This window comes from Oncorhynchus masou, unplaced genomic scaffold (genome assembly GCF_036934945.1).
Source record: "Oncorhynchus masou masou isolate Uvic2021 unplaced genomic scaffold, UVic_Omas_1.1 unplaced_scaffold_594, whole genome shotgun sequence".
Classification (NCBI taxonomy): Eukaryota; Metazoa; Chordata; class Actinopteri; order Salmoniformes; family Salmonidae; genus Oncorhynchus; species Oncorhynchus masou.
Genome location: NW_027012364.1, coordinates 401,751 through 425,853, shown reverse-complemented (window position 1 = coordinate 425,853; position 24,103 = coordinate 401,751). Strand labels below are relative to the sequence as shown.

Sequence of the window (24,103 nt, the reverse complement as noted above, 5' to 3'; positions counted from 1 at the left end):
TTTGCGGACGACAGAACAGTGGTAGGCTTGATTACCAACAACGACGAGACGGCCTACAGGGAGGAGGTGAGGGCCCTCGGAGTGTGGTGTCAGGAAAATAACCTCACACTCAACGTCAACAAAACTAAGGAGATGATTGTGGACTTCAGGAAACAGCAGAGGGAACACCCCCCTATCCACATCGATGGAACAGTAGTGGAGAGGGTAGTAAGTTTTAAGTTCCTCGGCGTACACATCACAGACAAATTTGAATTGGTCCACCCACACAGACAGCATCGTGAAGAAGGCGCAGCAGCGCCTCTTCAACCTCAGGAGGATGAAGAAATTCCGCTTGTCACCAAAAGCAGTGCTCACAAACTTCTACAGATGCACAATCGAGAGCATCCTGTCGGGCTGTATCACCGCCTGGTACGGCAACTGCTCCGCCCACAACCGTGAGGCTCTCCAGAGGGTAGTGAGGTCTGCACAACGCATCACCGGGGGCAAACTACCTGCCCTCCAGGACACCTACACCACCCAATGTCACAGGAAGGCCATAAAGATCATCAAGGACAACAACCACCCGAGCCACTGCCTGTTCACCCCGCTATCATCCAGAAGGCGAGGTCAGTACAGGTGCATCAAAGCTGGGACCGAGAGACTGAAAAACAGCTTCTATCTCAAGGCCATCAGACTGTTAAACAGCCACCACTAACATTGAGTGGCTGCTGCCAACACACTGACTCAACTCCAGCCACTTTAATAATGGGAATTGATGGGAAATGATGTAAAATATATCACTAGCCACTTTAAACAATGCTACCTAATATAATGTTTACATACCCTACATTATTCATCTCATATGTATACGTATATACTGTACTCTATATCATCTACTGCATCCTTATGTAATACATGTATCACTAGCCACTTTAACTATGCCACTTTGTTGACATACTCATCTCATATGTATATACTGCACTCAATACCATCTACTGTATCTTGCCTATGCTGCTCTGTACCATCATTCATTCATATATCTTTATGTACATATTCTTTATCCCCTTACACTTGTGTGTATGAGGTAGTAGTTTTGGAATTGTTAGCTAGTTTACTTGTTGGTTATTACTGCATTGTCGGAACTAGAAGCACAAGCATTTCGCTACACTCGCACTAACGTCTGCTAACCGTGTGTATGTGACAAATAAAATTTGATTTGATTTGAGATGGTGTTGAGAAAAGGAAATGATTCATGTTCCAGGATGATCAACCTTCTTGGGGAGCTGGACCCCTGTCTTTGTTCACAGCTTCAGATAAACAGTTGTAGTCAACCCCTGGAGGTGGGGAGACCAGGCAGAGTAGACTGGCAGGATGGTTTAACATGTTCTTGCTGTCTGCTGCTTTAAATCATGGTCACAACAATGTACAGAAAATGTCTGTTACGGATACAGTTATCCTGTGTGTGTGTTTCTTTTCTCTCCTTCTCCCCTCTCAGGTGAAAATCATCACTCCCCAATCAATCATCAATCAGAAGACACACCTCCTCCTATTTCCTGACCTATCACAGTTCCTTCCCCATGGTTTAAAAACCCCATCATTTGTTTGTTCTAGAGCTCAGCTCAATCTCTCTGTAAATGTCATGTCTGTAGGTCTCTGTGTTTCACTCTCGCTTTGTGTCTTAACCTGTCTTTTGTTTAAGCACCTCATAGCACTTTGTCATCACCTGTGAGTATTGTTTTTGGTTATGGTGTTTGTGTTTGATTGCTGGTGGGAAAAGGGGGAAACCAAGACAAGTCGCCCATGGGCATACACTACCCGTAGGTGAACTTTGTTAAATACACTAGTTAGAACTGGGCGGACCACCCACTGTATTTTTGGTTAGTTAGTTAGCTGTTGTTAAAGTAGGCTAGTCTAGCTTAGGGGTGTTTTTGAATACTTATTGTTTCTTTCCTTGGGTCCAGCTCAGCCCCTTTTCCTGCTCCCCCCATTACCGTGTGTTTATAAATAAACCTAGAGTTTGACGGTAGATTTCTGTTGTCGTGGTTATTTCGTTCACACTTTTCCTTTGTCACAATAATAATTTGCATGAGTTATGTTACGGGTCTCATTACCATCCCCCCTAGACTGTCGGGCCAAAAGGGATTCGTAACAATGTCAATCAAACATGACCACTATAATAACAATAAACTTACTGAAGGAACAACCACACAGCCTCTCTCCTTCTGCAGCCTCCTGGAAGTGTGGCTCTTCTAGCAGGAGGGTCAGTCAGTCCTATTCAGTCAGAGACTGAATATCAACACAACCACCTCAGTCTATCAGCAGGTTTCCTGTTAGAGGTTCATGAGAGAGACTGAATATCAACACAACCATTCTCAGAGCCAGTTTCCACAGACACATTCTCAGTTACCCAACCAGCCCGGACTTGATCCATATCAACCATCTCTGACGTGACCTGAAAATAGCTGCGCAGCAACAGTCCTCATCCAACCTGACAGAACTTGTCAGGCCCTGCAGAGAATTGTTGTATATTTCCATAGTGGTGTTGGTGTGTCCATGGATTTGTGGTTTGGGTCAGTTAACAATCTGGACAGGTCGGCAGGAAGACGATGGTGGAAGAGACAACGAACACTGAAGACACACTGAAGACAGACAGACACACACAGACTCACAGTTTGTACATTCAGACACATGAAATGGAAACAGTTTGTACATTCAGACAGATGAAATGGCAACAGTTTGCCTACCCGCCGCGCAGGGCAGCAGCTGAATTGTCTGCACCGACCACCAACAGCCCAACAGCCGAGACTAATAATAAAAATAGAAACACAAGACTTAATCGTTTTTTTACAGAAATGTTTGGCTATCATCTAGAAATGCCTTGGAGATCGACGAGGCGATCGCGATTGACCGGTTGGTGACCACTGGCATAGAGCAAAATAGGCTGCTTAAAATACCGTAGTTGATCTATTTACTGCTGGGAAGTGGGTCCAATTAAACGAGAGATGGAACAAATGGTGACCTCGTTGTAGGCCATAATATGATACCCCGTGAGAATGAAAACATCACAGAAAAGGTGAGGAATTTATTATGCAATTATCATGGAAACTAAATAAATAATAGCCTAGGGAATAGATGGCTATTTTTAATTATTTTAAAATGCAAAGATAAACGGAATGGATGTTCTCTCTTCTCACTAACTGTAAATGATTGCATCATGTTATTAACCTTTTTATTGTTATGAATAAGCGTGTCCATCATATTTACACTAAATACTAATCTACTGGCCTTCTTGAAATGCAATACTTCAACCACTAGAAACTGTGCATACGCATGGGTTAAAGTGAGCGGGAAGGAGAGTGTGTGTGCGTCTGTGTGTCTGTCTTCATGTCTGTCTGCGCGTGTGCTTTGTGTGTCTTCGCAAAAACCAATACCTGTTGAACCCGCCCATTGTGTTGAAACATGAAGTACATTTATAAGGAAGCCAAGGAAAAACTGGACACTGTCGGTAGGAGAAAATGTTTCTAAGGTATGTAGCGTAATTTCTTTTTTTGTAGAAAAGTGTTTTGGAGAAGTTAGGCCATCGCAGAGAGAGGTGATTTATGGGGTAAGACAATCACAAACGTGTTAAGTTATTACAATACTAATTTCAACTTTCAATAATTATAATTTTAGGTTTCCTTACATTGATGCTGATTCATATTGATCAGCCTTGTCAATATGAATCAATGTTATATTATAGTCTACAGGGCTATGAGGTAGGTAGGGTATGGGTGATTGACTTCACATGATCGTGATTATTGTCTTTGCGCTATAATCTTTGCGCTCTTTCACTTCCCGGAGGAAGACGTGTGTCACGTAAACTAGTTTCTTTGGAGAAAAAAATAGTCAATCCAGTAAAAAAACAGGTGCGGTAATGGGCTGAAACTAAATCTGACCGATTGATTCGGTCTTATGTAGCAGCATTTGAAATGTGTTATTTTTCTTCATTTGATCAAATCAGAAACAGAGATACAAAATGGTGTATCATACTCTGCATTTGAGGAACAATGGGAAAGTAATTCTGCTTTGAGAGTTGAAACCCCATCATTGAGAAAATGGCCCCTGATGTTTAGGTGCACCTATTGGAGAGCTCTCCTTTGACACCACCCATTCAGCATTGTTCACACCCTCTTAAGCCTTAGCTCCACCCATCTGTTTAAGGATTCACATGTGAGATCATGTGATAAACAGTGAGTAGTGTAGTAAAGATTGAGACTAAAAGTAGTAGCCTACAATAAGGAACAATTCCAGATCAACAGAAAGTGTCCAGATATAAATATTTTATACATTTTAGATGATGCTAATCGAGACACTAAACTGATGGGTCATGTGATAGCAATGCTATACCCCCCAGCCACATCTAGCAACGTGGATGGGTCATGTGATAGAAATGCTATACCCTCCAGCCACATCTAGCAACGTGGATGGGTCATGTGATAGAAATGCTATACCCCCCAGCCACATCTAGCAACGTGGATGGGTCATGTGATAGAAATGCTGTACCCCCCAGCCACATCTAGCAACGTGGATGGGTCATGTGATAGAAATGCTATACCCCCCAGCCACATCTAGCAACGTGGATGGGTCATGTGATAGAAATGCTATACCCCCAGCCACATCTAGCAACGTGGATGGGTCATGTGATAGAAATGCTATACCCCCAGCCACATCTAGCAACGTGGATGGGTCATGTGATAGAAATGCTATACCCCCAGCCACATCTAGCAACGTGGATGGGTCATGTGATAGAAATGCTATACCCTCCAGCCACATCTAGCAACGTGGATGGGTCATGTGATAGAAATGCTATACCCCCCAGCCACATCTAGCAACGTGGATGGGTCATGTGATAGAAATGCTATACCCCCCAGCCACATCTAGCAACGTGGATGGGTCATGTGATAGAAATGCTATACCCCCCAGCCACATCTAGCAACGTGGATGGGTCATGTGATAGAAATGCTATACCCTCCAGCCACATCTAGCAACGTGGATGGGTCATGTGATAGAAATGCTATACCCTCCAGCCACATCTAGCAACGTGGATGGGTCATGTGATAGAAATGCTATACCTCCCAGCCACATCTAGCAACGTGGATGGGTCATGTGATAGAAATGCTATACCCCCAGCCACATCTAGCAACGTGGATGGGTCATGTGATAGAAATGCTATACCCCCAGCCACATCTAGCAACGTGGATGGGTCATGTGATAGAAATGCTATACCCTCCAGCCACATCTAGCAACGTGGATGGGTCATGTGATAGAAATGCTATACCCCCCAGCCACATCTAGCAACGTGGATGGGTCATGTGATAGAAATGCTATACCCTCCAGCCACATCTAGCAACGTGGATGGGTCTCTACAGAAGGCAGAAACTGTACAGACAACATGGTTACTGACATAGTAGCAATATCAGAAATATATAGTGTCAAAATAAATGATATAAATAACAAGTGTCAATGTAGAGAAAGAACTACATAATATACAGTATGTACAAGAACCATATCAATACCCATACCAGTGATACAGTATGTAGAAGATGTTGGATTAATCTTAATTAATTATTGATTAAGGGGACCTTAAGATTCATATGTTTTGCTGCAGGCCTTTGAATAGATACTGTTGCTATGTGTCTAAAACGCTGCCACTATACGTTGCACAAGCATCTATATTAGTCTTTGTGGTTAAGCTCTGGCTGTTGTGAGAGTGTGCTTGTAGGCTGGGTCTGAGTCAGACTGAAACTAGATAAAGAGAAGTAACCACTGTCTGGTTTTGACATGTTGATCTTCTGTGACGGTGGACAATGCTAATAAATTCACAGAAGCTACTGTACCAGGTTACCTCATAAGGTAACCTCAGCTTATGGAAACACACATACATTGACGTAGGTGATCATTCCACTAGGGAGTGATCATGGGTATATAGTCTATATAGATAACCAGCCCTTTGGTATGGTTGCAGAAACATACATGCTATGTTTCCATTGTCAAATTCTGTCTGCAGTTGCATTAGTAAAGGTTTGATTGATTTACTTAAAGAAGTTATTGTCTGATTGCTGATTTCACCAGTAAGCCAATGATTGACAAGGAACAAGGAACCTACCCTGACAAAGAACAATAGCAATAACCATATCAGTGATACTGGTGATAGATGAGGTAGTTATATAGTATGTAGAAGAACAATATCAATAACCATATCAGTGATACTGGTGATAGATGAGGTAGTTATATAGTATGTAGAAGAACAATATCAATAAGCATATCAGTGATACTGGTGATAGATGAGGTAGTTATATAGTATGTAGAAGAACAATATCAATAAGCATATCAGTGATACTGGTGATAGATGAGGTAGTTACATGTATACAATCAGTATAGGTAAAGTGGCTGAGCAGCAGGATATTTTTTTAAAGTAGCAACAACGTATGGTGTGTGTTAGGAGAGAGTCATGTGACTAGAAGCCCTGCAGACAGTGCTGATGACTGTGAACTCTCCCCCAATGATGAAATGGTCCATCTGAACCACGCATGAACAAGGGAATCTATATTCAGAGAGCCTGTTTCTGTCCTGCCCTTGACTTTTGGTGCAGGGCATGTGTTGTCCATAGCTTCTTCGTAGCACAACTCCCTGATCTTCTCAAAAATATCAGTTTGTCGAGCTGTGTCCAGTCCAGGTGGTGCTTGTACAGGCAGACCATCTATGGGAGGAAGGATGTCAGCGTTGCGCAGCAGCTGAAACCTGGTCCCGACTGAGTCCCAACGCTCCTTGGTGACGACAACACCAGGCTTCAGAGCATTGATGCTGTAAAACAGGAAATAACTACACCAATTGACAAGACATTACCACCTTGCATAACATCAATTCACCTCCTGAGTTTAGAAATGAAGAATAACCTCATACAATGCAATGAAAATGATATTCACCTGAAGTGCTGGTACTTCTTGATCTGTGCCAGTGGCCTGAAGACCGGAGTCAGGTGTTGTTGCCAGCCATAACTTTCCACCAGCACCGTACCATCCTCCAGTCCAACCAGCTGTGGGATGATGACCCCTGTCACTGTGCTGTTCTTCACAACACCAGCAATCTCAGACAAAGTTTTCACTCTGATCTTTCTGAAGCGCTGCTTGATGAGGCCAAAGGGTTAGGAAGAAATACCTGTCAGCTGTTTTAACAGTCTGTAATGTCTACTTGGTAAATGTTTATAATGTTGACTACCGTCTTTCGATGTAAACTGTAATGTCTTTTAGTTAGTTGTGTTTGGACCCCAGGTGTTATGGAGTCAGCTAATGGGAATCCAACCAGGCACACGAGCTGTTGTTATGGAGTCAGGGGATCTAGCCAGGTAGACGAGCTGTTGTAAGGGAATACCCCCCTGAAATGGACAAAAATGAATGGGAAAACACTGGCATTGGACAAACCATATACACGGTGTCCAATACCACCCATTCTGGCGTTGATTCGTGTAAAGTTGATTGCAAATGCCATATGGCAAATGCCAGTTGTAACACTTTAAAAATCCAACAGGTGGCGTGTCCACCTTGGTTTTTCATATTGGAAATACAACACAAGTCAACATCCAAAAGCAAAATTTTGAAAAAGTGAATTTTCTTTCAAAAACTTATCACCCCCCCCAAAAAGTGCTTTCTGGACCGTTTTTCGAAATTCTTTCGATTCTTGTGTCAATTACACATGTATAAGAACTGTATCAACATACTTTAGTCATATTTTACTATCATCATTTTTTTACTTGTGCATAAGGCATATGTTTTCTCCATTGGGAATATGATTTCATAGGAAGTCAAAAGTCAAAAGTAAAAAAATATTATTATTTTTTACTTATGCATAAGGCATATGTTTTGTGGGGGCCAAATGTCATAAGAAATTGACTGGCCTGATGAACTCGGGATGGCCGGGCAGTGATTGTTGTTCCTTTCCATCACTCGTTGTGTTGATTTCATCATGTCCATTTGGTGACGTTTTTTCACTGTTGAATCATATTGCAAGTGCATGTGCATTTGCAATATGTTTCAATGGGAATTTACCATCACGAATTTGGCATGCTCAAAAATCATGCAGAAATGCAAAATTGACTGGCCTGATGTACACAGGATGGCCTGGCAGTGATAGTTGCTCCTTTCCATCGCTCGTTCTGTTAATTTCATTATGTCCATTTGGTGATGTTTTCTCACTTTTGCAAAGTCACTGTGCATTTGCAATATGGTTCAATGGGCATTTACCATCACGAATTTGTCATGCTATAAAAATCGTGCAGGAATGCAAAATTGACTGGCCCGATGAACTCGGGATGGCTGGGCAGTGATTCTGGTACCTCTCCATCCCTCGTTAGGGTTGATTTCAGAATGTCACTATGGTGATGGTACCTCACTGTTTAAACATATTGCAAATGGACAAGAGTCACCAGCAAGTCACCGTCCATCAGTCAATTAGATATCATTCTGACACCAAAATGATACAAACAGACACCAAACCCACTTTTTCCAACTCGTTTAGTAGCCAACTATCACATACTTCAGAGCTGGCCCAAAATTCACAAGGCCTTCAGTTTAAACCATAAAAAAAACATAAAACACATAGTTACGTTCTAGCTGCGGGTCCATTTCTGATATTATGTGTAGGCCTAGCTGAGGCGACCCCGAATCCCAAGTTTTGGCTCGATAGGTCATTTGGTGTCCGAGCAAAACTCTAAATGGTGCTGAAAATCCACTTTTTTCCATGACTTGCTACGGGGTCCTTGAATGAGCTATCGGACAGAAACGTTGGGTTTTGTCTCTATGGGCCGAGACGGTCGCAATGCACCTAGTCTTGTGACTCTGGGACATTTCTAAATGTCGTCATTTTCGTGATGCAAAAATGAATTGAAGTCATTGCAAACGTACGAGGCTGTTTCTCGGTCCGAGAACCTTCTAGAGCCACCTAACTCACCACGCACTATCGACCTGAGGTCGAGAACAGGATTCTAAAGTTTCGGAACTCTAGGTCTGACGGTTCTTTAAAAGGTCCAACAAGGTTAACTAATGCAGGCAGTGTATGTCTCTACGCACCCCAATGGGTCCCTCCTTCCAAGCTGTGTGTGTGTGTGATTTAGTTTTCCTTTGAAATTTTATGGGAAGAATGACTGATTTACAGTTCATGGGGGTTGCCTAATCACATATATGAAGTTTTGGAAAGATCTGACTTTTTTAACCCCTCGAAACAGCCCCTGAGACACCAATTATGGCACAGGAAGCTATAAGTCAACACACATCCTCATTGGGGTATGCTTTTACAGAATCCTGAGTTGTAAGTCTTTACGTTAAGAATTGACTGATTTACACAGGGTTGAAGCATAGAATCGACACAGGTAGACCTCATAGTGGTCTGATGGAATGTCATAGAAGACAGGTTCATAAGGCATTCATAACCCACATAGGCCTCAGGTTGAATTTCGAGGTGAAGCCAATGTATTCCTATGGGGAGAGAAGTCAATGCAAACTTTTTGATGTAAACACCTTCTTTTAACTGTGAAAGGTTAATGCCACACAGTCAAGGTTAGGCTTGCATAGATCGGGAGGACCTTAGGAACATTCCTGTGGTTGAATTGTCCTTCTAAACCCAACGGTTCCGCCGCTGTCACCCAAAAGCAAATGACATTGTGGGGCAGGCTTCATTTTGGGCCTACTTTTCTCATGGTCGCTGCACTCAGACCGAGCGAGCTACGGTCAAGCGGGATATCTCGTTGAACTCGGCACGGCCTAGATATTATGTTTATGCTATTGCCTGCTCTCTGTGTCTTGAGGCACCACACTTGTTCACTCCATCCTTGCTGTGTGTGTGTGAGAGCTTATCTTTGACATCTGCTGGGAGAAATGACTGATTTACAGTTTAGGAGGGTTACCTAGTCACACATATGAAGTTTTGGAAAGATGTGACTTTTTTAACCCTTCAAAACAGACAGTGTGACCCAATTAAAGGCACTTCTGGTTGGCACAGGAAGCTATAAATAAACTCATATCCTGATTGGGGTATGCCTTTACAGAATCCTGAGTTTTAAGTCTTCACGTTAAGAACTGAGTTATTTACGGAGGGTTTAGTGAGTGTGTGTTATTTCAGAAAATCATAGAAAATCACAGAAATCTCGCAGAGCTCCGCAGCACACTTTAAAAAGATTTGTATGAACACTCTGCAACTGGATCCTTAACTGTTAAAAAAAACTATCTTTGAACATCACCAATCTGTCATTGTACGATTTCTCTTAAATGACGATAGATAAATGGCTGGTTCTTTCTTTATTGACACCGGAGGCTCCTTGACTTGAAGTGGAAAAATAATTTCTCTATTTTCATTTTGGACCTTTAATCCCAGAGAAATGGCCATAACTCAAAAACCATTGAGGCCTAGACGCCATCTTGTTCGGGGCCAACTGCCCAAAATTTGATTATTTTATCAAATGGAAACCGAATATCCGACAAAGTTCATTTGATGACTTCCCGGTAGGTCCGGCCCTGCCGCTCGGCCCCGACGCCGTCCGCGAATTTTACAAACGTTTTCGGACGTCTAGTTAGGGACCGTACATTTGCAATATGGACTTTCTCACTAACCATACAGCAAATGTCAAAATGTTCCCTTAAGGTATGTTATGGAGTCAGGGGATCTAACCAGGTAGACTAGCTGTTGTTCTGGAGTCAGCGAGTGGGGATCTAACCAGGTAGCCTAGCTGTTGTTATGGAGTCAGGGGATCCAACCAGGGAGACTAGCTGTTGTTATGGAGTCAGGGGATCCAACCAGGAAAACTAGCTGTTGTTATGGAGTCAGGGGATCTAACCAGGTAGACAAGCTGTTGTTACTGAGTCAGCTAGTGGGGAACCAAACCAAATTAATAATATTGGACTGTGTATGTTTAAATGCAACAAGAAGTATCTGAACTCTGACCTCTGACAATAAAAGTGTTGTCATTGTTATTCAATGTTCAGACATATTGACTGTTCTGTTATTTCTTATTGAAGCTGAGTGAGCTGTGACTTACATCAAAAACGAGTCTCTCTGGGGAGAGAGAGGAGAAGACCACTGCCTCTAAAATGAGTCTCTCTGGGGAGAGAGAGGAGGAGACCACTGCCTCTAAAATGAGTCTCTCTGGGGAGACAGAGGGGGGGACCACTGCCTCTAAAATGAGTCTCTCTGGGGAGACAGAGGAGGGGACCACTGCTTCTAAAACAAGTCTCTCTGGGGAGACAGAGGAGGAGACCACTGCCTCTAAAATGACTCTCGACACCAGTTCAAAGAGGTAAGAGATGAATTGCAAAATATACATTGCAATTAAAAAAATGTAACTACTGAAAAGTGATCCCAAATGACATGGAATGTAGATCTACATAATTAATTTAAAATACCAAACATGGATTTACCAATTGCAGACTGTAGCTTTAAAAGAAACATCGGGACTTCTATAAGTTCCACTATACAGTTGTTAAAATGAAGTAGATGAGGTATTAATGTGATATTGATGAGGTGATCTGTCTCCCTGTTTTGTTCAGTGTCCAGAAGCCCAGAGCAGAGTCACCTACAACCAGCCTGCTATCAATGAAGAGTGATCAGCCACCTGCTTTCAGCCAGGAACCATTGCCAGATGACAATAAGGAAGTGGAGAGTTTGGACAGTGAGGATGTATTAAAGATCACACACAACCTTCTGGACAGAAGAAGTAAGACTGTGTTTCATACAATATTACAAAGAATGGTACAAAGGCCTTTTTTAAAACATACAAGCAAACCTATGAGTCCCAACTCTCATTGTTTTCATACAGGTCAAACTCTGCTGACAGTCCAACAAGACATCAAGGCTAAACTGAAACACAAGTATCAACACATATCTGAAGGAATTGGACACCATGGAAACCAAAGTCTGTTCAAAGACATCTACACAGAGCTCTACATCACAGAGGGTGGAAGTGGAGGGCTCAATAATGAACATGAGGTTAGACAGATAGAGATGGCATCCAAGAAACGAACCACACAAGAGACACCAATCAAATGCAACGACATCTTCAAGCCTTTACCTGGACAAGACAAACCTATCAGAACTGTGCTGACCAAAGGAATCGCTGGTGTTGGAAAAACAGTCTCTGTGCAGAAGGTCATCCTTGACTGGGCTGAGGGGAAAGCAATTCAGGACGTTAATTTCATGTTTCCTCTTCCTTTCCGTGATCTGAACCTGAAAAAGGACCAATACAGTCTGATGCAACTTCTTTCCCACTACTTCTCAGAGCTGAAAGAGATTGACAGCATTGAAGATGGTGAAACCAAAACTGTTTTCATTTTTGATGGTCTGGATGAGTGTCGACTTCCTCTAGACTTCAAAAACAATGAGAAGTGCTGTGATGTCACGAAGCCAACCTCAGTGGACGTGCTGCTCACAAACCTCATCAAGGGGAATTTGCTTCCCTCTGCTGTACTCTGGATAACTTCACGACCTGCAGCAGCCAATCAGATCCCTCCTGAGTGTGTTGACCAGGTGACTGAGGTACGAGGGTTCAATGATCCACAGAAGAAGGAGTACTTCAGAAAGAAAATCACAGATCAGAATCTGGCCAATGAAATCATCGAACACATGAAGACATCAAGGAGCCTCCACATCATGTGCCACATGCCAGTCTTCTGTTGGATATCAGCCACTGTCCTTGAGATGATGCTGAAAGAGGCAGAGAAGGATGAAGTCCCCAAAACTCTGACCCAGATGTACTCACACTTCATACTCATCCAAATCATTGCGAAGAACAAGAAGTACAACAAAGCCACAGAGACAAACCCAAAGGAACTGTCTCAGTCAGACAAAGAGATGATCCTGAAACTGGCCAAGCTGGCTTTCCAACAGCTGCAGAAGGGCAACCTGATCTTCTATGAGGAGGACCTGAGAGAGTGTGGCATTGACGTCACAGAGGCATCAGAGTACTCAGCATTGTGTACAGAGATCTTTAAAGAAGAATCGGCACTGTACCAAGATAAGGTCTACAGCTTTGTGCATCTGAGCATTCAGGAGTTTCTAGCAGCAGTGCATGCTTTAGAATCATGTCTGGGCAAGAAGGAAAATGTTTTCTCCCCCACTAGTGATGATGAAGAGAAGGAGTCAATCCAGTTGTCTGACTTACACAGGACAGCAGTGGACCAGGCCTTGAAGAGTGAGAATGGACACCTGGACCTGTTCCTCCGCTTCCTTCTGGGTCTCTCACTGGAGTCCAATCAGAATCTGTTACGAGGCCTTCTGACACAGACAGGAAGTACAACACAGACCAATGAGGAAGCAGTTAAGAGAACAGTCAGGTACCTTTCATACAAGATCAAGGAGGAATCCTCACCAGAAAGGATCATCAACTTGTTCCACTGTCTGAATGAACTTGGTGCCAACTCTCTTGTTGAAGACATGCAGACCTCCCTGCATTCAGGAACTCTTTCAGAAACAAGACTAAAACCTGACCAATGTTCAGCCCTGGCCTACCTGTTACTGATGTCAGAGGAGGTGCTGGAGGAGTTTGACCTGAAGACATACAACACATCAGAGGAACGTTATCAGAGGTTGCTGTCAGTAGTGAAAACCTGCAAGAGAGCACTGTAAGTTCTGTTATTGAGTTGATGTTTACAGTGTCATTATAATGAAGGATTTGTATATCTAACAGATTATCTCCTCTCTCCAGACTGGATCACTGTAAACTCACATATAAATCCTGTGAGACTCTGGCCTCAGCTCTGCAGACACCAAACTCTCCGCTGAGAGAACTGGACCTCAGCTACAATGACCTGGGAGACAGAGGAGTGGAGCTGCTCTGTGTTGGACTAACCAGTCCACTCTGCAACATACAGACACTAGTGTGAGTTACATATCTTCAGTATCCACTGTCTTTATAGTGTTTATATATTTGTAGTAATTATGTTTTTAACATTATTTGAACATCTTCTTAAATATGCAGAAACATTCATCAAATGTGATAAATATATGACACTAAAGTTAAATATCTTGACTGAGTTAGTATGTATTTAACATTGGTTAATCATTTCCTTCTGTTATTGTCTTAATGCATCTCATTTTCTTAAAGCTTTGCATATTTAACAGTGTATCAACATATCTCCTCTCTCCAGACTGGTAGACTGTAAAATCACATATGAATCCTGTGAGACTCTGGCCTCAGCTCTGCAGACACCAAACTGCCCCCTGAGAGAACTGGAACTCAGCTCCAATAACCTGGGAGACAGAGGAGTGGAGCTGCTCTGTGTTGGACTAACCAGTCCCCTCTGCAACATACAGACACTAGTGTGAGTTAAATATCTTCAGTATGAGTTATTATGTGGAGGTTTTAAACATGTGTTAATGATGTGCTCTTCTGCCCTCTAGTCTTGGTCAGTGTGGTCTGACAGAGGGTTGCTGTTCAGATCTGGCCTCAGTCCTGAGTTCACCCAACTCACAACTGAACCAACTGGAGCTGGGAGACAATGACCTGCAGGACTCAGGAGTTACACTGCTCTCTGCTGGACTGGAGGATCCAGACTGTAAACTACACACACTGGGGTAAGTACAGCTGTTTCAGTCAGGTCGGTACTGAGCTGAGTTACACTGCTGTCTGCTGGAATGGAGGATCCAGACTGCAAACTACACACACTGAGGTAAGTACAGCTGTTTCAGGCAGGTCGGTACTGAGCTGAGTTACACTGCTGTCTGCTGGAATGGAGGATCCAGACTGTAAACTACACACACTGGGGTAAGTACAGCTGTTTCAGTCAGGTCGGTACTGAGCTGAGTTACACTGCTGTCTGCTGGACTGGTGGATCCAGACTGCAAACTACACACACTGAGGTAAGTACAGCTGTTTCAGTCAGGTCTGTACTGAGCTTAGTAAAGCAAATACTGTATAAACCTGATTTTTCGTCACAATGTTTGTGTCATGGACAAATGTATTCGTGTCCTACAAGATGATTGACATCAGTACATCAACCTAGACAGCTGCTGTGTCTCTCTGTAGGCTGTCTGGCTGTCTGGTCACAGAGGAGGGATGTGCTGCTCTGTCTTCAGCTCTGATATCAAACCCCTCCCACCTGAAAGAGCTGGACCTGAGCTACAATCACCCAGGAGACTCTGCAGGGGGACTGCTTTCAGCTGCTCTGGTGGATCCCACATATAAACTGATGAAGCTGAAGTAAGTCAGAGTAGATGTCCTAATAGTGTGAGCAGCGGTTGTGTCATATATAGTGTAGTAGGGTCAGTAACATGAGGACATGATGGTAGAATTAAGGGGACGTTTACCCAGCAGGCTGAGCACTCCAACACAGCATACATCATCACCACATGAATACTCTTCTTCTGCATCTCTGATATCCTGTTGGAATTGTACTCTGTTCTGTATGCAGTGGGTAGGATAGAATACCTGCATGTCTCTAGTAATGTATGTCTCTAGTAATGAACTGGACTCACACCAGAACACAACAATATGGTTTAAATGTTGACTGCTTCATTAGGTCTTTGTCAGTCAATAACCTGTTTCTCCTACAGTGTGGATCATGGTGGAGAGTGCAGGCTGAAATCAGGGCTGAGGAAATGTAAGTCTCTACAATCCTAATTAACTGTATACTCAGAACTATATTAACATAGTAACTAATCAATACTTGTTCTGTACCTACAAAACAACATTTTATTTGAAGATGTGGTTTGATTAAACTCTCATTTTGTCTACAGATGCCTGTTATCTCACCCTGGACCCAAATACAGCAAACCCATATCTGATACTGTCTGAGGGGAACAGGAAGGTGACATTGGTGGAAGAGAAGCAGCGTTATGAAGACCATCCAGACAGATTGGATCATCCCCAAGTTCTCTGCAGAGAAGGCTTATCTGGAGGTCGATATTACTGGGAGGTGGAGAGGGATGGTGACGGGGCTTTCATTGGTGTGGCGTACCAAGGAATGAAGAGGAAGGGAGGGGAGAGTGACCGTAGGATTGGACACAATAAGGAGTCCTGGTGTTTAGTCTGCCATGATAGTGGTTATAACTTTTACCATAATGGAGTCATCAGATACAGCCGACCAGATACTTTTCCTGTTTCTAAGAGAGTTGGGGTGTATCTGGACTGGCCAGCTGGTACGTTGTCCTTCTATAGTGTGTCCTCCTCTGGTACAGTGACACACTTCTACACAGAACACACCACATTCACTGAACCCCTCTATCCTGGGTTTATAATGTACTCCTCCTCCTCATTGACCCTGTGTCCGATAGATGACAAAAACATTCAGAGGTGAGTCATAGCGATGTTTCATCATTTGTTTTCCTCTTGAATCATTTCTACAATTAGATTAGTAGTAGTGGTGTGTTTTAATGTGTTCTGTTGGACCTACAGACAGTTAGATTAGTCGTAGTAGTGGTGTGTTTTAATGTGTTCTGTTGGACCTACAGACAGTTAGATTAGTAGTAGTGGTGTGTTTTAATGTGTTCTGTTGGACCTACAGACAGTTTGATTAGTAGTGGTGTGTTTTAATGGGTTATGTTGGACCTACAGACAGTTAGATTAGTAGTAGTGGTGTGTTGGGTTCTGTTGGACCTACAGACAGTTTGATTAGTAGTGGTGTGTTTTAATGGGTTATGTTGGACCTTCAGACAGTTAGATTAGTAGTAGTGGTGTGTTGGGTTCTGTTGGACCTAGAGACAGTTAGATTAGTAGTAGTGGTGTGTTTTAATGTGTTCTGTTAGACCTACAGACAGTTCGATTAGTAGTGGTGTGTTTTAATGGGTTATGTTGGACCTACAGACAGTTAGATTAGTAGTAGTGGTGTGTTTTAATGGGTTCTGTTGGACCTACAGACAGTTAGATTAGTAGTAGTGGTGTGTTTTAATGTGTTCTGTTGGACCTTCAGACAGTTATATTAGTCGTAGTGGTGTGTTTAATGTGTTCTGTTGGACCTACAGACAGTTCGACTGTGCCTACCTAGTTAAATGTCACCATCAGTATTGACTTTATGGAAGGTGACATAGTGGGCAATGTCACATTTAGGCAATGCAGCCTACATAGGGAGCTGTCCTGTCACCCTTTATACACCCTTTGTACTGCTTATGAAGACTGTATGTATGCTATATAAAGCCTTTATAAGTTGTATTTAGTTTAATCACAGTCTATCCTTCTGCTTTACCAAATCCAGAGACCATGGTGGAGAGAGTTGTATCAAGCCTGGACCTGAGAACACCAGAGACCATGGTGGAGAGAGTTGGATCAAGTCTGGACCTGAGAACACCAGAGACCATGGTGGAGAGAGTTGGATCAAGCCTGGACCTGAGAACACCAGAGACCATGGTGGAGAGAGTTGGACCAAGTCTGGACCTGAGAACACCAGAGACCATGGTGGAGAGAGTTGGATCAAGTTTGGACCTGAGAAATGTGAGTGTTAACAGATAATTGTTTATGACTCAAAATATTTTTAAATGTTCATTACAGTTGATTCCCAGGCAAGGAACACAATTATGACCTATTTGGTCAAAACAAACTGAAAGGTAGAGTCAGCGATATGACGTAGATGCAGAAAGTAAACGGCATTGTGTGCCGATTTCCGCAACAACTTAGAGGGTTGTAACACGATGCTAAACTTCTTGGCTGACACTCTGTTAGAGGGTGAAGAGAACATCCTAGGATCCAGCAGAAATCAGACCCCAACATCTACAAAACACGGACCAGAACGATGTTGTTTCCTGCTTCCACAAACATTCATTAACTTCTTGAAACTCCCCATCCCGGATCCGGGATCGTGACTAAAGCCTCAGGCTCATTAGCATAACGCAACGTTAACGATTTCTGAAAATCGCAAATAAAATTAAAATAATGCGTTTGCTCTCAAGCTTAGCCTTTTCTTAACAACACTGTCATCTCAGATTTTCAAAAGATGCTTTTGAACCATAGAAATTGACTAATTTGTGTAAGAGTATGCAAAGCTAGTATAGCATTTTGTGTAGCATGTAGCACGCAACATTTTCACAAAAGCCAGATAACCAAATAAATAAAATCATTAACTTTGAAGAGCTTCGGATGTTTTCAATGAGGAGACTCTCAGTTACATAGCAAATGTGCAGTTTTTCAAAAAAATATTATTTGTGTAGGACAAATCGCTCCGTTTTGTTCACGTTTGGCTATGAAAAAACCCTGTATACAGTTATAGCCTGAAGCTCATTAGCATAATGTAACGTTAACGATTTCTGAAAATCGCAAATAAAATGAAAATAATGCATCTGCTCTCAAGCTTAGCCTTTTCTTAACAACACTGTCATCTCAGATTTTCAAAATATGCTTTTGAACCATAGAAATTGACTAATTTGTGTAAGAGTATGCAAAGCTAGCAATGCATTTTGAATAACATGTAGCACGCAACATTTTCACAAAAACCAGATAACCAAATAAATAAAATCATTTACCTTTGAAGAGCTTCTGATGTTTTCAATGAGGAGACTCTCAGTTACACACCAAATGCGCAGTGTTTCCTGAAAGCGTCTGTGTGTAGGAGAAATCGTTCCGTTTTCTACATTGCGCCTGGCTACTGAAACGAACCGAAAATGCAGTCACCTACAACGTAAAACTTTTTCCGGATTAACTACATAATATCGACCGAAACATGGCAAACGTTGTTTGGAATCAGTCCTCAAGGTGTTTTTTCACATATCTCTTCATTGACATGCAGTTCGTGGAAGCGCACCAATTTGAATTCATTATTACATTGTCAATTTTAACCAACTACTTTTGACTTCAGGGATTCCTCAGAGCTGTAAGACTTGTGACCATGTTGAGGTAAGTCATAATGTCAATTATTACTTTTACATACTTGCAGGAGTCAGGTACAGTCTCAAAGCCAGGTGTGTACTGACCAACCATTCATACTGGGATATAGACAGTCCTGTGTTCTGCTTTAGTAATATAAACACAGTCTCAAAGCCAGGTGTGTACTGACCAACCATTCATACTGGGATATAGACAGTCCTGTGTTCTGCTTTAGTAATATAAACACAGTCTCAAAGCCAGGTGTGTACTGACCAACCATTCATACTGGGATATAGACAGTCCTGTGTTCTGCTTTAGTAATATAAGCACAGTCTCAAAGCCAGGAGTGTACTGACCAACCATTCATACTGGGATATAGACAGTCCTGTGTTCTGCTTTAGTAACAGTACTGTGTTCTGCTTGTAGGCATGCAGGATTTTAGCTGTTGTCATATTTTGTCTTTAGACAGTTTAATTGATAAATCAGCTCGGGGATTTGAGCTTGCAACCTTCCGGTTACTAGTCCAGCGCTCTAACCACGAGGCTACCCTGCCGCCCCGGCCCTAATGAGGTGGACTGGGGAATATGTTGGAAGGGGCATCTTTTACACATGTTTGCCTGTTTGGGGTTTTAGACTGGTTTCTGTTCAGCACTTTGGGATACCAGCATTCCATGTAACATTGAATAAATATATTAGGTGAGTTACTTTGGTTTAATTGGCCAGTTTCCCAGACACAGATTAAGTCTAGTACTGGACCTAAAAGATCTTTCTTTCTATTGAAACTTCCACTGATCTGTGTCCAGGAAACAGGCCCCATATGTATTACTGACATGCTTGTCCTTGTTCAGGACTCCACACACTGGCTTCAGATTGAACCCTTGACTTCCACTGTCCAGGGAGTGACAATGTTCAGGTAATATAACTACTTGTAACATTTCATTCCACCTGCTAGTGTATTTCCCCATTACCTTTGGGAATAGTCTTCTAATCCAACCTCTCCATTTGACCATTGACCCTCTCTACCATATCTTGTTGTTGCCCTCAGGCACAGGACACCCAGAGGGAGTTATGAGTGCACAGTGTCTGGGCTCCGCTGGCTGTGTGAGAGAGATGTCATTCTGAAGTATCACTTCAGGAACTGGGAACCCTACAGTCAACTTCTGAAAGACATGCAGTACACTCAAGGTGGTCCATTGCTGGACATCACTATGGAGTTAGGTGAACTGGAGGAAGTTCATCTGCCACACTTTGTCTGTTTAGGTAAAACCATATAGAAATAGTATTCAGAAAGACATTTCCATGTAACTGAGTTTCACTTCCTGAATGAATGAATGAATGAACTATTCTGGGAGTTTGAGTTTACTGTGATCTGGCTCTGCATGTTCTTTGTCTTTTAGTTAGAAAGACATATTGTATTATTCATCCATCTCCTTTGTATTGTGTTGTTCAGGGACCAACCCTTCCCTGAGGAATGAGATGAAGATTCTTCATGTAGAGGAACATGGAGTGTCTTTAGAGGAAGTGCATGAGGTCACCAGATTCCATGCTAAGATTCTCCATCCCAAGTTCTCACCTATCTCTGTTATATGGAAATCACTGTCTCGTAAGAAAGATGTCCACTGTGACGTGGTCCTCTACATGGCAGTAAAAAGGTCAACAGTCATTTCAAGGCTGTACCTGCTCCTCAGAAACTCCAGTCAGAAAGAGGTGAGGCACTATCACTGAAGTTACAACAGTATGTTGAAACTTACAGAAGGAAAGCTGATAGTTTGTTGAAAATCTCTTGATTACAAAGACAACATGCAGCTCTGTGAGAATTCTATTTCTGTCTCATTCATTTGAAGAGCCAGTAGACAGCACTCTTCCCTCTGGTCGAGGGAGAACTCAATGCCCCTGGGCAGTGAAGGGGACATTGCCCTGTGTAGGTTGCTGTCTTTCAGATGGGACGTTAAACGGGTGTCCTCTCCATGGTCACTGAAGATCCCATGGCACTTATCGTATGAGTGTTAACCTCGGTGTCCTGACTCTCCATGATCACTAAAGATCCCATTACACTAATCGTAAGAGTAGAGGTGATAACCCTGGTGTCCTGACTCTCCATGGTCACTGAAGATCCCATGGCACTTATCGTATGAGTGTTAACCACGGTGTCCTGGCTCTCCATGGTCACTAAAGATCCCATGGCACTAATCGTAAGAGTAGGGGTGATAACCTCGGTGTCCTGACTCTCCATGGTCACTAAAGATCCCATGGCACTTATCGTAAGAGTGGGGATGTTAACCCCGGTGTCCTGACTCTCCATGGTCACTAAAGATCCCATGGCACTAATCGTAAGAGTAGGGTTAACCCCGGGATATCCTGGCTAAATTCCCATTCTGGCCCTCATACCATCATGGCTACCTAATCATCCCCAGCTTCCAATTGGCTCATTTTCCCCCTCTCCTCTCCCCTGTAACTCTTCTCCAGGTCGTTGCTGTAAAAGAGAATCTCTTCTCAGTCAACTTACCTGGTACACCTTTAAAATAATATCCTGGTACAATAGGGATCGTAAAACAAAAACACATTTTTTGTTGTTGACAAAAATGGATTGCTCAGTGAGCTGCATGTTGTGTGAATTACGAGACTACATTGTTCTGACTGACTACTACATTGCTCATTTTGTAGGCTGTTCAGGAACGGGAGAAAAACCAGGTGTCCAAAGGATTTTCAGAATTCGTCCTGTCAAGTCCAAACGGGTCCTTAAAGCTGAACAGTTGGTTTGCGTTCAAGAATCCCCGCTCCACTTCCATCAATCCAGAGGTGTAGTTTTATCAGGCTGAGGACATGAATCTGTCATATTGTATATGAATAACTGGAATATCATTCTATTTCACTCTGTTGTCTCAATCGTTGCACCATATGGCCTCCTACAATCGTTGCACCATATGGCCTCCTACAGAAGATTCAGCTGTTACCTGCAGACACCACACCAAGCTGTTGTCAGATGATAATGGGAAACACAGGGGTGGACATTGAGATGGAGTTAATCGGGGATGATGAGAGAACAGTATGGAAATCAGTGGTATCAAAAGGTAAGTAATACTGGACATGCACAGTATGTCAATCATCAATGTCCTTTTCTAACAGATGCTATTAAAATGTTTTATGATATTTTCTATTGTTTGTTTTTCAGATGTGTACAGCAACGACTCTCATTCAACGAGTAAGTTTGTTTTGTGGACGAGTTTTATAAAATGGGTTATAGAGCTAACATCTCTTCAAGTTTGGATGAAGGACACTAATGAAGGTCTTCATGAGTCGTGTTCAGTGGGGTGATGAAGACCTTCGTGAGTCGTGTTCAGTGGGGTGATGAAGGTCTTCATGAGTCATGTTCAGTGATGAAGGTCTTCATGAGTCGTGTTCAGTGGGGTGATGAAGGTCTTCATGAATCATGTTCAGCGGGGTGATGAAGGTGTAATGATATAAATTCTGACAAAGGCACTGTATATGAGGCCTTGTCTTTGTAGAAAGTTGAATCTGTGCTTGAAATGCGATACTTGACTGAGGGAACTTCCAGATTTTGTATGTATTTTCAATAGACTGTTGACAAAACATTACAATTAAATCCATCTTAATCCCACTATGTAACACAATGGAAATGACTATAAGAGGAATGTTAACTGGAGAGACTGCAAGATGTAGAAACAGCTGCTGTTAACCCTAAAACCATATTAATTTAATTGACCCCCTCTTCAGCATTAACACTCCTTGGGATTCCTGCTGAGGAGTTTCTTCAGAAACACAGGGCTGAACTCATTCAGGGAGTCAAAAACACAAAGCCAATAGCAGATGTTCTGCGGTCAAAGTACATGATTGGTGATGAAGAGTACTCCAGAATAAAAGCCGAAACAACTGAACAGGAGCGAATGAGAGAACTACTGAACGCAGTCCTCCCTAAAGGACCAGAAGTGATGGGAGCTTGTCTCAAAGCTCTCAGTGAACATGAACACCATCTTGTTAAGTTCTTGAGTGAATCGAGGTCAGACCGGTTTCTTTTCTCCCTCCCTTGAATATGTGGAATGATTAAATATAGGTCAAATAAAAACATAGCTACCCAGATCAAAGAGAGAGTATTTTTCAGAATGGAAGCATGTTTTTGTGTTGCTGCCTGTAATAAATTACTCTTATCATAGGACCATTATCTAATCATTATCTCATCATTACCTCAGGTGTATCATAGGGCCATTGTCTCATCATTATCTCAGGTGTATCATAGGACCATCGTCACATCATTATCTCAGGTGTATCATAGGGCCATTGTCTCATCATTATCTCAGGTGTATCATAGGGGCATTATCTCATCATTATCTCATCATTATCGCAGGTGTATAATAGGGCCATTATCTTAGCATTATCCTATCATTATCTCGGGTGTATCATATGCCCATCATCACATCATTATCTTAGGTGTACCATAGGACCATCATAGGACCACCATCACATCATTATCTTAGGTGTACCATAGGACCATCATAGGACCATCATCACATCATTATCTCAGGTGTATCATAGGACCAAGTGTATCTCAATCCTCCTTCTTCTCCATACTTTTTGATCTCCCTCTTCCCTTCTCCTTCATCCTGTTTTGTAGCACCTAATCTGAAGATGCTGAGGCCTGTCTCCTAGTCTGTGGACAAAGACACTTCTCCACCTAATCTGAAGATACTGAGGCCTGTCTCCTAGTCTGTGGACAAAGACACTTCTCCACCTAATCTGAAGATGCTGAGGCCTGTCTCCTAGTCTGTGGACAAAGACACTTCTCCACCTAATCTGAAGATACTGAGGCCTGTCTCCTAGTCTGTGGACAAAGACACTTCTCCACCTAATCTGAAGATGCTGAGGCCTGTCTCCTAGTCTGTGGACAAAGACACTTCTCCACCTAATCTGAAGATGCTGAGGCCTGTCTCCTAGTCTGTGGACAAAGACACTTCTCCACCTAATCTGAAGATGCTGAGGCCTGTCTCCTAGTCTGTGGACAAAGACACTTCTCCACCTAATCTGAAGATGCTGAGGCCTGTCTCCTAGTCTGTGGACAAAGACACTTCTCCACCTAATCTGAAGATGCTGAGGCCTGTCTTCTAGTCTGTGGACAAAGACACTTCTCCACCTAATCTGAAGATGCTGAGGCCTGTCTTCTAGTCTGTGGACAAAGACACTTCTCCACCTAATCTGAAGATACTGAGGCCTGTCTCCTAGTCTGTGGACAAAGACACTTCTCCACCTAATCTGAAGATACTGAGGCCTGTCTCCTAGTCTGTGGACAAAGACACTTCT

The 24,103-nt window shown here is 42.7% G+C and overlaps 1 protein-coding gene across 2 annotated transcripts; it reads left to right on the top strand.

Annotated features, from left to right (window-relative positions):
- The first annotated feature begins 3,431 nt into the window (after positions 1–3,431).
- On the top strand, positions 3,432–23,597 carry LOC135536314 (NACHT, LRR and PYD domains-containing protein 5-like). Of its 2 annotated transcripts, XM_064962670.1 has the most exons (20): positions 3,432–3,583; positions 11,025–11,302; positions 11,553–11,719; positions 11,822–13,622; positions 13,706–13,879; positions 14,148–14,321; positions 14,401–14,574; positions 15,026–15,199; positions 15,553–15,599; positions 15,736–16,291; positions 17,190–17,425; positions 18,783–18,820; positions 19,639–19,703; positions 19,836–20,050; positions 20,241–20,497; positions 21,455–21,589; positions 21,729–21,861; positions 21,963–21,992; positions 22,526–22,808; positions 23,421–23,597. In XM_064962670.1, exons 2-20 carry the CDS (start codon positions 11,097–11,099, stop codon positions 23,425–23,427), a joined length of 4,872 nt encoding a protein of 1,623 aa, XP_064818742.1. In that variant the 5' UTR covers positions 3,432–3,583; positions 11,025–11,096; the 3' UTR covers positions 23,428–23,597. The 2 variants fall into 2 exon arrangements, with proteins under 2 accessions (XP_064818742.1, XP_064818743.1); XM_064962671.1 differs by lacking the exon at positions 14,148–14,321 and having other exon boundaries at positions 3,433–3,583.
- Positions 23,598–24,103: the final 506 nt, after the last annotated feature.